The sequence below is a fragment of the Mastigoproctus giganteus genome, chromosome 11, assembly GCF_048544385.1.
Source record: "Mastigoproctus giganteus isolate SK-2022 chromosome 11, ASM4854438v1, whole genome shotgun sequence".
Taxonomy (NCBI): domain Eukaryota; kingdom Metazoa; phylum Arthropoda; class Arachnida; order Uropygi; family Thelyphonidae; genus Mastigoproctus; species Mastigoproctus giganteus.
The window spans coordinates 137,247,969-137,265,739 of NC_143585.1; the positions used below are offsets into that span (position 1 = coordinate 137,247,969).

Sequence of the window (17,771 nt, forward strand, 5' to 3'; positions counted from 1 at the left end):
TATGGGCTTGGCACACCCAGGGTCCTCAGCTGGATATCATTATTCTTCTCTTTCTTGGTGATTCCCTTCTGCTTCTCTCTCTCTCTCTCACAGGGTAACTCAGAATTTTTTTTTTTTTCGTTGGTGCAGCATAAGCCTCGGGCATCCTTGCACCACATGGCTAATAATAATAATATAATTTTGGTTTGACAACTAGTGGTAGTTTCGAATATTTCACCATATGTTACCTAAAATTGGAACAATATGGCATTATGGGAAAGTTGCTGCTATGTATAAAAGGATGGTTTGTTTGTTTGTTTGTTATTTGGTTTTTAGGAGCATTAGCAACTAAGGCCATATTGCTCCGGGGATATGTGGTGGTCATTCCCTGACCTTTCTGCATCCTCCATATTCGGTGGTCACAGGCTCGAACCCCGGTCTAATCAAGAAGCGTTGTGCTACGCACTGCTGCTCCTGCCCGCCTGGCTACTGAGGCACCCTTTAAAAGGATGGTTCAGCGGGAGAAGACAGAGAGTGGTAATCTATGGACACTGCTCATCGTGGACTAATGTTATTAGTGGAGTCGCCCAGGGTTCAATGTCTGGACTATTATTGTTTTCTGTATTTATCATTGATATTGATGAAGGTATAATAGGCTTAATGTCCAAGTTTGTCGATAATACAAAGGTTGGCAGGGTTGTTAATGACATTAACAACTGTATGTGGCTGCAACAGGATCTAGTAAAGTTGGGCAGATCAGCTGAGAGGTGGCAACTGAAGTTTAACATTTAAAAATGCAAAGTACTGCATATTGGTAGCAGTAACGATAGAGTAACATACAAACTGTGTGGTACTACGCTCAGGATAGTTGAGAATGAAAAAGAACTGGGGGAGTAATTGTGTCGTCAGATATGAAGTTTTCAGAGCAGTGCAGACACGCTGCCAGAACAGCTCATGTGGTCTTGTCAATAATATACAGGAACTTTTCTAGCAGGGATAAGGAGGTGATTATCCTATTGCATAAGGCAATGGTCACGCTGCACCTTGAGTATTGCATACTCAAGGTCAACTTCCTAAAATTAAGCCTACAGGTCTGTAGGCTTAATTTTAGGAAGGATGTAGAGCTTCTGGAATGAGTACAGAGAAGGGCAACGAGCTTGGTGAGGGGAACAGAGGGGTGCTCTTACCAAGAAAGGCTTAAGTCCTGCAAATTGCAGCGACTGGAGACTAGGTACCTGCGAAGTGTGAATGAGGTGTTTAAGGCTTTGAATGGTTTGAGCAAGCTCAGTGCTGATGGGATTCTTCCTCTTGCTCAGATTATGCACTTGAGGAGGCATAAATTCAAACTGAGGTAAGACAGTTGCAGAATAGATGTGCAAAAATTTTCCTTTAGCCAGTTAGTGGTTAATTGTTGGAACAAACTTCCATCTGCCATTGTGGAAGTTGATAGCTTAAATAAATTCAAGGAAGAACTGGACAAACCTTTGGAGCAAATGAAGGGATGAATGGAAAGTTTTTTTTTTTTTTTTTTTGTTTGTTGCTGTATAAGCTTGCTTTCTTACATCATATGTCACTACTAATGCTAATGTTCTAGTGTGGCAGCAGTGACAAACTATTAATAATTGTCAGTACTCTTATGGAGTCTGTACTGTTATTGAGTCTGCAGTAAGAACCATTCTATTTATGTTTCTCTTAAAGGGATAGAAATAGAATGGTCATTAATTATCAGTGACCTAGTCAGCTTTCCTTTTCCAATTGTTCTCCATCATAATATGGCATGCTTGCCACTTACGGTTGACTTGAAGAAGTTTGAGTTCAAATCTCCTTGGAGAGTGGATTATTTCCTGAAGTTAACTAATCACAAGTGGAAGGGTATAGAGGATTTTCATTGTGAATATGTCAGGTTTTTCAGCTCTCTAAACATGCAGATTGGCCTGTGTGAACACACTTGTACAGATATAACATGCAGTAAACCTTATGAACTGGCTGCTATGGCCAAACAACAGTTGATGTGCTACACTTCTGTGTACACTCAGTCTAGTTACAGTTGACAGTCTAGAGGTGGCAAGTTATGCACTAACTGATCTCCAGATGCTTCCTAAAATATTGTCATTAGGTTTAGTGCATTGGACTGTCTAGCAGTCACCTGTAAACATTGTTTTGAGGCTGTGCTCTCAAAATGTTATGTTGGTTCTCAGCACAGCATCTGACATAACCTTATGTACAGTGGAGTGTAGATAATTTGAAATTGGTTATTTTGAATTATTTTTATTACCTTAAAGCTACCTATTCTGCATATTTAGCACTTGAATAATTTTAAATCACTAAAGTTATTCATGTCAGGAATTTGTTGAACTACATATAAAAGAATATTAAAATTCTTAATTTCCACTAAAAATGAGTTAAAACATTCCTTTCCCCTTCATTAGGCTGTATTCACACCATACACAATTTCTGACAAGTTTTTTTCATTGCACAAACAATCAAATCTTTTAACTCACATGTGGTCTCAACTGGTCAGAGTGGAAAAAGATTTATTCAGCAGATTGCTCATCATTGAAACTGGTTTATTTCTGATTATATGAACTACGTATACAGAAATATTGATTAATCTTGATTTCAATAAAAACTCTGAAGCTTTCAATAAAAGTTCCAAAAAAAATAATAAAATAAAATAAAATAAAAGTTACTATAATTGGGACATTTCAAAAAAGTCATGGAATAAAAGTCTAATGAGTTGCCTGCAGCCAGCGGGTCATCGGTTGTTGGAATGAACTCCCATCTGTTGTAGAGACAGTGTTGGCTTTTTTTTTTTTTTTGTGGCCGATGCTGTATAATTTTGTTTTCTTTTATCACATGCCGCTACTACTAATCTTTGCGCAAATTTAATGGAAACGTTTGATGAAACTCAAGCAGTGGCACTGGACATTTCTAAGTATATTAATCATGTCTGTCATAAAGACCTAAACAAGCTCCCATCTTGTGGACTGCCAACATTTTTTTACAATTGAATCTGGTTTTCTCTCTCAACTTTCATTGTGGGTGATAGTAAATGGTTCTCTGTCAACTACCTTTCCACAAATGCTGATGTTCCCCATGGTACAGTCCTTTCTTCTACTCTTTTCTTCTTGCATATGAATGGCCTTCTTCCACTAACTGCAAATTACATCCATAGATTTGTTGATAATAGCACACATCATTCCACCTTCCCAATTCAAAAACCTTGCTGTGCACATAAAGTTTCAAATTCTCAAATATCCACCGCCACGAATTCCCTGAATACCAGTAATTCTCCAATTTTTTCAAGTAATTCTCCAATGGGGTGAAGAAAATTCAGTTAATTTCAATCATTCTAGAACCAAGTCCTGTCTTATTTCTCATAAAAAAATCTACTGTTCCTGTGTTCATCATTGATAGAACTTGGATTTCTAAACAAGATCACATATCTTTATTAGGAATTATTAAGTCTTCTAATTTCTCTTGGCTTATTAAGCTTCTCACAAATATTGCTTCCTCTACATTAAAGAAAAAAACCTGAGTTTCCCTTTTTGTTCTCAGAGTTACTTTTCTTCTAAACAACCATTCGACCTGTACAAATCTGAAAACTTCCTTACCGTGTAATATTTCACCCACATTCTGGTATGATACTCCAAAACCTTTCGAAAGCTTCTGGATTCCATTAAAAAGAGATCAGTTAAGTTAATTAACAATCCATCTCTTATAAAGCCTCTTTCTGCACTCTCTGTCTTATAAAAGTTCAGTTTCTGCTGCATACCTTTTGTATAGATACATCCATGGACACTGTTCTTTGAATTGGCATCTGTAATTTTCCCACTCCAAACACATGCCACAACCAGTCAGCATCCATTCATCCAACTCCAAATTCATAGAGAAGTTTTCCTCATCCTCATTTATCTTTCTCTGGAACAACCTTCCTTTGTATGTATTTCCTGAAATCACAATCCACAGAAATTCAAGTATAATTTCAGCAAATATCTTAGTATTGTATTTGTATTTTTGTATGGATGGCTCCTAGAAAAAAAGTTCATCTCTGCCTCGTTTCTCTGTTCAGTTTTTACACTCTTAGGGAAAAAGAAAAGAAAAAATAAGCTTTTTATCCCACATGGGAGAAAGTGATAGGACAGGAAAATTTTGTCTGTGAGCTTGTGTGTTTAGCGTAGTGTTGTGTATTGGCCTTCTGGCTACCTGGAAGCAGTGATCACCTAGACTTCCACTTCCAGGTACTTGTCCCTAGCCACAGGAAGGCAAGGCCTCCCCCACTATCTGCTTGCCCTCTTCCCTGGGGAATGAGTTTCCTAGGGAGGAAAAGAAAACTTCAGTAAGGTTAAGAGGGGGAAGGACGAAAGAGGAGGGGGGACTCCCCCAGTCCAGGATAAATTGTTAGGGAAAAAAAAACAAAAAACAAAAGAGAGTGAGTGAGAGGTTGCTAGCCTGACCTGGGGTGCTCCAGGCCAGGGCAGAATGTGAGAATGAAAAAAAAAAAAAAAAAAAAAAAAATCTTTAAATCCCAATCACGGAAAGGAAGGGAGCATTGATTGGATGCCAGCAACAGATAGATAGGAAGAGAGAAAAAATAAATAAATAAAATAATAATAAAAAAAGTTTACCTTCCTGCACAAGGATTTTTATCCTGCATGGAACAGAGAGGAAAAGAGTAGCAGGAGAATGCTTATTGCTACTCCGGATCCAGGAACTAGTCCCAGACCCAGAGCAGAACGCAGAGAAAAAGAAAAGAAAAGAAATATTTATGATAGGACATTGACCATTTTGCAGTTAGCTCAAATCCAAGTTAGTGGTCATTAGTTCTAGTCAGGTTTAGGTGTATGCATCTGGTGAAAACTTCCTTAGCAAATGTTTGAAGGCCCTCAGGTTGTCAGTCGTAATAAGTTGGTCAATATGGCTAGGGTCAAGGTTTGATCCGTGTTTGAGAGTCCCACCTGAAATAGCTTCTCATTAAGGGAGCCATGCCCCGTTACCAGGAAAGATGTTTTAAGGCTCAGTGAGAACCACTTTCCCACTGCTTTAGTCATTGTAAATGTTACGTCCCAGAGGAATCTTTTAGTCACAGTCCTGAGGTACGAGGTGTCCCATCTGGTCTGCCACACATTGACGAGCTTGTTGAAACACAGTTTTTTCTTTAGTTATATCTTCCTCAAGGGAGATCTGCATATCCAGAATGGAAGTGGGGATTCTTTTCTTGAGTCTAAAACAGAGCCCTCGGTAGATAATGAAAAGATCTAGGGGAAGTGTCCCTGCAATTACCTGGATGGCAGTTGTGGATACAGTGCAACAGATCCTGTGGGTCACAAGAATCATGTTTCTCTGGGTGGTATGGAGTTTATTTCTCATTATTACCAAGACTGCTCGGTGAACCCATGCTCCTGCAGCATATGATACAATAGGTAGAAAGACCGCTTTATAGTATACCAGGAGTGTTCTTTTAGAGAGGTCCCAGTCACTTCTGGATACTCTAACAATGGCTGTGGTGAACCTCTTAACCTTAGTGGCCATTTGCTGCAGATGCGTCAGGAATGACAGCTTGTGGTCACTTACCACTCCTAAGCCTTTGGTTTGTAGTACCAGGGGAAGTTGGATGCTGTTGATCTTGACCTGAGGGGGCTGCCTGATATCTAGTTTAGTTTTGAATATGATCATGTTTGATTTGTAGTTTGTTGGTTCTAGCCCAGGTCATGAGATAATTAAATATCCGTTGGGCATTTGTTTCTATTGCAGATCGAGACCTTCCTGAGACTGTGATGGTTAAATCATCAGCAAAGGTTAGGATTTTTTGTGTTGTTAAAGGTATTATGTAGCCAGTCTTTTAAGATCATATTCCATATCAGGGGGTCCAGAACGGAACCTTGTATTAGTATTAGTAGTGGCTAGTACTAGTTCTTCCTTGAATTTATTCAAACCTACCCACTTCATGAAAGTTTGTTCTAACAGTCTAACTACCCACTGGCCAAAGGCAAATGTCTGCACATCTATCCTGCAATCATGCTTCCTCAATTTGAATTTATGCTTCCTTGTGTGTAGTCTGAGCAAGAGGAAGAATATCATCAGCATGGAGCTTAATGTTCTTGTTTATACTCGGCACGACCACCAGGTCAGTGGAGTTTACAATAAATCAATCAATACAAATATTAATCGTATTTAGCAGTCACGGGCTTGAATCCTGGTCCATTCAAAGAGTGTGTGTGTGCTACTGCACTCTTGCTCTTGACCATTTGGCTACGTCAAGCCATACCATATCCATTCAAAACTTTAAATAGCTCAATCAGATCGCTTTGCAGGTGCCTAGTTTCCAAACTGCAATTTGCAGAATTGAAGTCTTTCTTGATAAGAGCACACTTTAGTTTTCCCTCACCAATCTCATTGCCCTTCACTGCACCTGTTCCATCAGATTCACAGCCTTCCTAAAATAGGGCCTCCAACATCTTCCCTCTTCTCAGCCTTCAACCCCACAGAATACTAAGCACTAAAAAAGGTAAGGTAAGGAGCAGCCATTATCAATCCACTGCAGGATGGAAGCCTCCTCAACGATTCATGTTGAGGAACATGGACCATAATCTACCTCACTGGTCCAGTATGGGTTGGCATATTGACCATATTTAGCAGTCAGGAGCTTGAACCCCAGTCTACTAAATGAGCGTGTGCTACTGCACTCTCACTCTGCTATGGAGGCCCCTATACTAAGCACTATAAGGTTCCAATTCCTTTTGTGTTTGAGGATTTAAAAAAAAAAAAAAGCTTTATAATCATGTCCCATGATGCAATTTCAACCTGTCTGAAATTAGTAGTAATTTTATTTTCATGTTGTACTTATAAGTACATGTTAGCCTATAGGCCAACATTTAAAAGTGGAGTAAATATATCTAAACTATTTCACTAAAGTATGTTTATTATTTTTTGCATTACAAATATATTTTTTGTTTCACAGATATTTGTAGAATAGAAAAATATATTATTTTTTGTTTCACAGATATTTGTGTAATAAAAATATATTTAGTTTTATATGTATGTAATAATTGAAAATTCCTATTTTTAGATATAGAGAGAATTCCTGTCACATTCCAACACCACCATGTAATCCTCCTCCAGAACCACCAATCAATGGCATTTCTGGAGTTAGTGTGAGAGAACAAGTCAGCTTATTTAATGCTGCAGCAGCAGCAGCAGCCGCAGCTCCTCAACGTATGTAAACCTTTATGTAAACTGTTTTCTCCCCTATTTAATTTTTTTTTTTTTTTTGCATTACTGGAATTGATGTTTGTAATGGTTGTTACAGAGGGTGGTCAGAGACTCTCAGGTGGATCTCAACAGAGAGTGGAGCTTGAAAGAAGTGGCAGTTATGGAAGAGATTCCAATGATGAAACAAGTTCAACCAGTAGTGAAAAATATGAAAGAGATGTAGTAAGTATTTGTAGAGTACTTTTCACACTGGTAGCCTTGTTAATTCCTTTGTAACCAAAACTCTCTACAACCAGTTGTCCCGTTTTATTGTAATCAGAATATTTATTGTTTTTCCTTCAGAAATTTCAGTAAAGCAATAAAGGTTGTGAGATTTCAACACAGGTATTGTACAATAATCAGAAAATCACTTGCATTTCTGCATCCAGTTTTTGTGTTGTGGATTATTCCCTCTAGTGACAGAGATCAAGTTTTGGCTTTTAAAGCTTAGGTTTATTCCAGTTATTTTAGTGTCTGTACTGAAATATAACTACACAGACTTTACTATTCTGCTGTTTAGAGCAAATGTGATCAGGTATTAGGGTTTAAAGGGACATATAGTGCTTTTTTTTTATAATTTTGTTTCATTTATTAAATTGAAATTCTTCCATACGTCACTTGACTGTTCACTTGATACCTTATTCAGTAGTAGCATATGTTTGATAATGGAGGCCATCCATCACCAGATGAGAGACCATTAAGTTTAGAAATAGCTGCCTTCATATGGTATCTTCAGTTTTGAATAAATAGTGGGTTCACCTTTTAGGGCAGGGGTGGGCAACTTTTTTCGTCAGCGGGCCGAATGAAATTTTCGCATCATGATGCGGGCCGGAATAGATTGAACGATTTAATAAAAAAAATCAGAACCTAAAAAATGTTATATTACTTGAATTACCAAATTATTAATGTATTTTTAAAAAAAAAATATCTGAATGTCCAATTATCATTGAAAATGCGGCATTCGGCATCAATTTTTCTTTTTTTTTTAATTGGCTCATTTTATGGGCTATAAATTATATTAAATTAAAAATTGTAATAATTAGAAAAGGCATAAAACATAAAATATCTCGCACCAATATTATTTTTTTCAATAAGAAGTCAAACCCAAAGGAACTTCGCTCGATCGATGCTACAATAATAATTAGGAAATAACTCTTTGACGCTGCGTAGAATCACTTGGTTACTGTTGTACTGGCCGCGATTCCCGATTGAACCGAATTAAGCCGAACGTTTACGGCGAGTGTAGTCAGGTATGGATTTTCTATATTTATGCATTTACCGAGGGGGCCGGATTCAACATAATCGCGGGCCGGCTGTTGCCCACCCCTGTTTTAGGGGGATACTATTTATATTAAAATGATATTAGTGGTTAAAGTAAACTTGTGGATAACATTGTCATGTTGCTAATGTGATTATAAGCCCAAACTCCTCCATGACAGTAGAACAGTTTGCTACCTTTATACCTTTATTACTCATTTGGAGAGATTTTAGATTTGATTACAGTCTGTCTGGAGGGATTTCTCAAGTCCTCTTCAATTGAGGCTATACTTAGCTAGTCTTAATTGAAGAGAGTATGGATTTCCTCATGAGTTATTTCAGATTTTTCTGCCTGCAAAGAAAGAGGAGGGGGATTCCCCTGGACCAGGGAAGCCCCAGTCTAGGATAAATTTTTATGGGAAAAAAAAAAAAAAAAAAAACGAGAGTGGGTGAAAGGCTGCTAGCCTGACCTGGGAAGCCCCAAGCCAAGGCAGAATGCGAGAATGAAAAAAAAAAAAAAAAAATCTTTAAATCCAGATTGCAGAAAGGAAGGGTGCATCGATCGGGTGCCAGCAATCACACACACACACACACACACACACACACACACACACACACACACACACACACACACACACACACACACACACACACACACACACTTAATAGAGACATAATATATGATGGTGCAATGTGGGCTAAATCACTGATGTGCATAAAACAACAACAACCCTTAAGCCCAAACATTGAAAGCTAAAAGTTGGTCTCTGTCATTGAATGAGCCAAAGTTTTCCCAAGGCAGAATCATAACGCAAAATGCATACTATATTTGAATTCCTAAACTAGTGATATGAGTATAATGAACAACAAATGGTTGGGATGTATATAATACATCCACAACCATTTGTCGTGGATGTATTATATACACAGACACAGACAGATAAAATGGGCTAGTAAATCAGAATGTCTTATAATAGGAGATTTTAACTTTACAGATATTGACTGAAACTTGTGAATTGGTCATTTGCACAGTAGCAGATATTTTCTGGACTTATTGGATGACTGTGTTCTATATCAACATGTTTGATAGGCAAAAAAGAGAAAGCAATATTCTTGATTTGAATATCAGCAGTAATTCATCATGCATTTAAGAATTGCTCCAGATAAGGAACCACTAGGCAGTTGTGAACGTAATCTGTTAATTAGGTATTTTACTTAAAGATAACTACTATAAGTAGTAGATGATTCAAGAAAGCAAGCATATAAACAAGTTAAAAACAGTTCACCCATACATGCCCACCAAGAATTTGTCTAGTTCTCCCTAGAATTTATTCAGCCCATTCACTTCCACAAAACAGATGGAAGCCTGTTCCAACAATGACCCACTTGCTGGCTGAAGGCAAACTTCCAGTGCATCTGTCCTACAACCATCCTTCCAACTTGAATTTATGACCCTCATGTGTGTAGTCTTGGCAAGTGGAAGTTAGCATTTAGCACACTCAACCCAGTCAAGGCTATAAACACCTCAATCAGATCTCCCCACAGGTGTGTAGTATCAAGATGCTGAAATTTGCAGAACTGAAGCCTTTCTAGGGAAGAGCATCCTTTTGTTTCCTTCACCAATCTGGTTGCCCTTCTCTGCATCCGTTCCAGCAGGTCTACATCCTTCCTAAAGTGAGGCCTCCAGACTTGTATATGTTGTTGTTTGTTTGTTATTTGGTTTTTAGGAGTAGCAACTAAGGCCATATTGCTCCGGGGATATGCGGTGGTCATTACCCTGACCTTTCTGCATCCTCAGTATTTGGTGGTCACGGGCTCGAACCCTGGTCTAATCAAGAAGTGTGTGCTACGCACTGCTGCTCCTGGCTATGGAGGCGCCAAAGACCTGTATAAGTACTCATGATGTGGCCTAACATGGCCTTATACAAAGAGATAATCACCTCCTTATCCTCGCTAGCAAAGTTTCTGTATATCATTGACAAAACCCCATGAGCTGTCCTGGCAGCAAGTCTGCATTGCTCAAAGAATTTTTATGTCTAACTGCACAATTACTCCCAAGTCTTTTTCATTCTTCACTATCCTGACTGTAGTACTGCACAGTTGATAACTTACTCTGGAGTTACTGCTACCCATGTGCAGTACCTTGAATTTGTCAATGCAAGGTACTGCACATGGGTACCTTGCATTTGTCAATGTTAAACCTCAACTGCTATTTCTCAGCCCATCGACCCAATTTTCCTAGATCTTGTTGCAATAGCTGATGATTCTCGTTAACTACCCTGCCAACCTTTGTATCATCTGCAAACTTAGACATTAAGCCTGGTACACCTTCATCAATATCATTAATAAATATTGAAGACAACAATGGACCCAGCACTGAACCCGGGAACTCCACTAATAACATTAGTCTATGAAGAGGAGTGCCCACTGACCACTCTGTCTTCTTCCACTTAACCATCCCTTTATCCATAGCAGTAACTTGCCCTTAATGCCACATTGCTAAAGTTTGTACAGCAGTCTTTTATGCACAACAGTATCAAAAGCCTTCCTGAAATCTAAGTATATGATGTTAAAATTATTTTTTGCATCCAGTTCCTTGGTCACTGCATCATAGTAAACTATCAGATTGGTTAGATAAGACTGTCCCTTGATAAATCAGGCTTCTAGTTATTGCTAATTCAGTAACAGTAATATAAAAATATCTTTTTGACACAACTTGCCCCTCTATTCTGCCTTTAAATTTTCATATGGAAGTGATTAGATTAAAATTTAAAAGAAGGAAAGCAAATAAGCCAAACACCATTAAAAAGCTACCTCTTTTAAAGTGCACTTCACTGAGGGAGTCAATTTTTCATATGGTAAGAAAAATACAATGGCAAAGAGAGGACTAATCTTTATGTGAGAACACATTGTCAATTGCCATATTCTGTAATGTTTGGGCGGAAGGAAGTGTTTTAAATATTAGTAAGAATCTCAATGAATAGCCAGCTCATTTTTGATTGGTCATTAGGGAACTTAATTTTTTTTGAAGTTCCCGGCATTAAATAGGGAGTATATGATGAGAGCCTTGTCGATCAATTCGGCCCTGGAGGGATTGTGCAAGTCTCAAGGGGTAGAATTTTTTTCAGCCTGGACTGTACTTGTTAACAGGAGAGATTGCTTCTACAGGGATGGGATACACTTAAATAGAAAGGGTGCAAGAATTTTTGCTGATGCTGTCGAGGCAGTGTTAGGTGGGTCGGAAAACTGCTAGTTGGGGGGGGATACAAGGACTAATAGATTAACAGTAGCCACTGGCAGAGGTGGAAGTGATTCTTTCACTGCTTCTATTGGAATGAGCCGCAGCTTGGAAAATAAGATGCAGGATATTTCAGAGACTGCTGGGAATCATTGGGGTACAAATAAACACATAGGTTGTGTTAGGGTAGCTAAGAAAAAGAACAGGTGCATGTATACTTGCGTGTACACCAATGCTAGGAGTTTAGTAAATAAATTTGATGAATTTGAGGTATTGCTCAAAACATCAAAGGCAGATATTGTTGGGATATCAGAGACGTGGTGTCACACAGATATAAGTAATGCGGAACTGGAATTTGGGGAATACAATGTGTATAGAAAGGATAGACAGGACAGGAGGGGAGGAGGGGTAATGCTATTAGTTAAGAAATGTATAAAATCCAAGGAAGTGAAGCCAGTCGACATTGCTGGACAGTGCAGTGTCGAGTCAGTTTGGTGTGACATAAGCATTGGGAGATCAAAATTGAGAGTAGGAGTGTGCTATAGGCCTAATGACTCTGATGAGTATAATAAGGAACTGTACGGGGAAATAGAGTGGGCCAGTAAATCAGAGAGTCTTATAATGGGGGATTTTAATTTCCCAGATATTGACTGGAATTTGGGGGCTGGTCACTCACACACTAGCAAGGCTTTTGTGGATTTATTGGATGATTGTTTTCTACATCAGCATGTTCAGGAGGCAACTAGAAGGAGTAATACTCTTGAATTGATTATCAGTAGTGATTCTTCATGCATTAAGAATCTGTAGGTAAATGAACCACTAGGTGGCAGTGATCACAGTGTGCTGAAGTGGGATTTACTCAAAGAGGTAACTACCATTAGGGGTAAAGGGAAGGGTTATTGCTTTCGTAAAGGCGATTACGATGGACTGAGACAGTATTTAAATTGTATACAGTGGGACCAACTGATGATGTTACCAACAGCAAATTCAAAATGGGAAGCATTCAAAGAACTTATCTTGGAAGCTACTAGGCTTTACATACCAACTAAGAAATATTGTTCAAGGTTTAGGCCTAAGTGGATGTCAGATGAACTAATGAGACATATGGCAGAGAAGAAAAATGCAAGGAATACATACAAATTAACACGTGACACAGAAGCCTATGATATATACAATTTGATCTGTAACCAAGTTACAAAGGAGGTTAGGCAGGCAAAGGCAGATTACGAGAAATCTTTGGCAAGGGATGCAAAGAAAAACAGCAAAGAGTTCTTTACTTATGTAAACTCTAGAAGGAAGGGGATGAATCAGATTGGTCCACTGATATCGATGGGTTAACTGTTGATGGTCCTGCTCAGGTAGCTAACAAACTGAATGAATATTTTGCATCGACATTCACACATGAGGAGTTATTCAGCGAGGGGAATGCCAGAGGTGTATTCAACTCTGGCAGTAAGCTAGAGAATCTTGTAATAACTGAGAGTAAAGTGGAGGAGAAATTGTTGAAGATAAATACAAGAAAGGCACCTGGGGTGGATGGGATCTATTCAGTTATACTAAAGGAGGCAGCAAAGGAAGTAAGCAAACCCTTAGCCATAATTATGAGAGCTTCCTTGGACTCAGGGGAAGTACCCATGGACTGGAGATGTGCAAATGTGACCCCAATTCACAAAGGAGGATCAAAGGGTGACACAAGTAATTATAGACCTGTTAGTTTAACTTCTGTTCCTGGAAAATTAATGGAGGCACTGTTTAAAGAAGCACTGCAAGATCATCTAGACAAGACTTCAGTTATAGCTCAGACACAGCATGGTTTTGTTAAGGGGAAGTCTTGCCTGACCAATTTGATTGGATACTATGATGCAGTCACAAAAAAATAGAACTAGATGCAGGGAATAACTTTGATATTATATACTTGGATCTTAGAAAGGCTTTTGATACTGTTGCACATGGAAGACTTCTGCACAAATTGGAGCAGTGTGGCATTGGAGGCAAATTGCTGCTATGGATAAAGGGGTGGTTGAGGGGGAGAAGACAGAGAGTGGTAATCAATGGACACTGCTCATCGTGGACTAATGTTATTAGTGGAGTCCTTCAGGGTTTAGTATTGGGTCCATTATTGTTTTCTGTATTTATAAATGATATTGATGATGGTATATCAAGCTTAATGTCCAAGTTTGCAGACGATACGAAGGTGCCAACCTTCATATCGTCTGGCAAGGTTGTCAAGGACACTACTGACACTATGCTACTGCAACAGGATCTGGAAAGGTTGAGCAGATGGGCTGAGAGGTGGCAAATGAAGTTTAACATTGACAAATGTAAAGTACTACATATGGGAAACAGCAACCCCAGAGCAACGTATCAACTCTGTGGTACTACACTGACAGTGGTAGAGAATGAAAGGGACCTGGGGATGGTTGTGCAGGCAGATATGAAGTTTTCTGAGCAGTGCAGACGGGCTGCAAGTGTAGCTCATGGTGTATTGTCGATGATATATAGGAATTTTTCTAGCATGGATAAGGAGGTGATTATTCCCTTGTATAAGGCAATGGTCAGACCGCATCTAGAGTACTGTATACAGGTCTGGAGGCCTCATTTCAAGAAGGATGTAGAGATGCTGGAACGAGTACAGAGAAGGGCAACAAGATTAGTGAATGGAACAAAGGGGTGCTCTTACGAAGAAAAGTTTACGTTTTGCAAATTACAGTGTCTGGAGACTAGGCACCGGCGAGGGGATCTGATAGAGGTGTATAAAGCCTTGAATGGTTTGAGCATGCTCAATGCTGATGGGATTCTTCCTCTTGCTCAGAATAATCACCTGAGAGGGCATAAATTCAAATTGAGGAAAGGCAGATGTAGGATAGACGTGAGGAAATTTGCCTTTAGCCAGCGGGTGGTTGGTTGCTGGAATAGACTTCCATCCCTTGTCGCGGAAGTTGATAGCCCAAATAAGTTTAAGGCTCAGCTGGACAGGTATTTCGAACGAACAGAGGGGTGAAGTGGAAGTGGTTATTTTTTATTTATTTATTTATTTTTATTTTTATTTATTTTTTTTTTTTTTTTGGCTGATGCTGCATAAGCTTGCTTTCTTGCATCAAATGCCTCTGCTAATGCTAACATGTGGTCTCTTCATGTCATATGGCTGCCAGATACAAAGGCTTGGGTTACAGTTTCCATATTCAAGCCTTCATTTTAAGGATTATTTCAGCCAAGGGTGTTCCCTTCAAAACCTTGTTGATTCTCGACTCTGGCGGATGACCAGTGCCCCCCAGTCATCCTCCAGAGTTGGATGAATTGCATCCCACCATCAACATTTGTGCTTCTGCCACAAAACACAACCACAGTGCTGCAGCCAATGGATCAGGGGGCATTAGCAATTTCCAAGGAATATAATATTATCTAAGCAGGATATTTTCTCAAGCTATCAGGATGGCATGACCTTGATAGATTTCTGGAAGCTACAACATCTACAATGCAGTAAATAACACTACAGCAACCTTGAATGACATCAAACTAAAGAATATGTGTTTGGAAGAATCCTCAATGTTTCAATGGTTTGAGGTCTAGAGGATACAGTCAGGAAGAGACCACTAAAGTCTACCTTGTTATCATCTGGACCCTGAGGTGAGATGTAAGTCTCCTTATTTCACTTGGTAAAGTGCTGAAAAACAAGGAGTTAGCAAGGCTGGAACTCAAAAAGGTTGCCAAGAGAGCTGGGATGATGTAGTGTAATCACCGACACATTTTGCAATAAAGATAATGGCTGAAGCATTCAAAAGCAGTGGCAGCCTTTGAGATGATGGGCCCCTGATGCTGTCAGGTTTGCCGAAGATTGACAGAGTCATTCAATATGGCCTGTCTTGTTACAGGGCTATTTATATTGAGAAGGGAAAAAAGGCTGCTGTGCAGTCATTTCTCAACAAGTATATAAAAAAAAGGTTGAATGATCACCAAAATCTTCCACATCCTTATTTAATCCTCAAGACTATCCATCAGCCCCCCCTTGCTTCATCTAATATTAATTAATCCATTTCTGGATATAATGAGTGTTCATTGTAAAGGGTGTTTTAATTAAAAGTTGCTGGGATCTATCTTTTTTCCTTAAGTTTAAGCTGTTTGTTTAGTTTAGATCTTTTTTTATCATATCTGGGCTGATATCATATCTAATTTTAACATCAAATTTTTGAATTTGATGTTAAATTTTTTTCTCCCAATAAAATCAATTATGTTTGTTTCAGAAATTCACACTGATAATGTTTTTAGAGTAAACAAAGGACAGGGAACAACTTTCCCATTTAGAAAAAGCATTTGATTAGGAAAAATTTAACTTTATAAACTGAGATCTAAACAGTAATGCGTAGTATAATTTTAACATAAATTCAAAAATTTCAGCCCAAATCTAACAAAGATGGTCAGGACAACAAATACTTAGTAATGCTTAATTATACTAAGAATTATTACAAATGCTTAATTATACTAAGCATTATTACAAATGCTTAATTATACTAAGCATTACTAAACAGTAATGCTTAGTATAATTTTAACATGATTCAAAAATTTCAGCCCAAATTTGACAAAGATGGTCAGGACAACAAATAGTCTAAACATAAGAGAGATATATATACCTTGTGTGCCTTTTACTTGAAACATTATATATAATACTGTTATTCTTGTTAAAGTATCCATGTATAACAAGAATGTGTGATATCCTTTTTTGAATAAAATGATTATTTGTTATGAATTTTTTTTGTGCATTATGACTCATTTTATTGATCACATTAGCTTTTTTAATGGTATTATTACATTTTGTATAGGATACTTTTTTTTTTTTTTTTTTTTAACTGACTTGCATTTATGTGGATTTATATCATTATTTCTTTTTTTTTTTTTTTTAACTGACTTGCATTTATGTGGATTTATATCATTATTTCTTTTTTTTTTTTTTTTTCAGGCAATTTTAAATCATTGTTTTGATGATATTGAAAGGTTTATAGCTAGGTTACAGCATGCTGCAGCAGCATTTAAGGAACTGGAACGTAGACAGAAAAGTAGAAAGAATAAAAAGAAAGATTTAGGTGGTAAGTTTTGAAAATTTTTCATTAACTGGCTTCCATTATTAAGTAGAATAATGTGGCTGTTATTTACAAAGTGAGTCAATAAGTGACACATTTTAGATTTACTTAAACAAATATTTTACACCTGGTGTGATTTTTTTTTTTTTGACTATACTAATGTTTTTGTTGGTGTGAAGTCTTTCATACCTATCTTGCTAAGATTCTAAAGGCTCTAGTAAGTTGCACTATTGTGACCAAAAAACATGTTACTGTGTTCTGGGAATTTTATTTTAACAATAAACATTTATTTATTATAATTTTTTAAAATTTTTTTATGAAGACTTCAAGCACAACAGGTATTAGAACCTATAGTACTGTGCATGGGTTGAAGGTTGAGAAGATGAAAGAAGATACTTGTTGACATTACACTTCAATTTCCACAAATTATAATTTTGTAATTTTCAAGAAGTACGTACGAAGGGAGAATAGTTCAGAAAATGGAAGTTAAGGAATAATGAGGGGAAAAAAAAGCTTGTTTTGTGAGTTTGAAGTTGGACAGTAAAAGAATGATGACTGGTTGCAGAACATGTTTGGACTGGTATGAAAGAGAGAGTGGGAATTATAGAAGACAATTCAGAAGATTGGTGTCCATGGAGATATTTTTATTATTATTAGCTATATGGTGCAAGGAAGCCTATGCTTATGCTAAGCTTATGCTGCACCAGCCAAAAAAAATTCCCGAGTTATCCAGAGAGAGAGAGAGAGAGAGAGAGAGAGAGAGAGAGAGAGAGAGAGAGAGAGAGAGTCAAAAGGGAATCACCAAGAAAGAGAAGAATGATGATATCCAGCTCAGGACCCTGGGTGTGCCTAGTCCATACGCACCAGATGTGAGCCCCAGGGGTATCTATAGAAAAGACATTCAGCAGAAACAGAATGGCTGTGAGACAGAGCACGAGGAGTCTTTATTAGAGCTGAGTCATTAAATTACC

The 17,771-nt window shown here is 38.0% G+C and overlaps 1 protein-coding gene across 3 annotated transcripts in view; it reads left to right on the plus strand.

The window, feature by feature from the left end:
- The window catches only part of LOC150078460 (epidermal growth factor receptor kinase substrate 8-like), a 234,340-nt gene that overhangs the window by 127,875 nt on the left and 88,694 nt on the right, over positions 1-17,771 (plus strand). For all 3 annotated transcript variants that reach the window (XM_090384181.1, XM_090384182.1, XM_090384183.1), the window contains 3 exons: positions 7,049-7,194; positions 7,289-7,413; positions 16,680-16,806. In XM_090384181.1, coding sequence (XP_090240307.1) covers positions 7,049-7,194; positions 7,289-7,413; positions 16,680-16,806 — 398 coding nt within the window. The remainder of the gene's footprint in view (positions 1-7,048; positions 7,195-7,288; positions 7,414-16,679; positions 16,807-17,771) is intronic.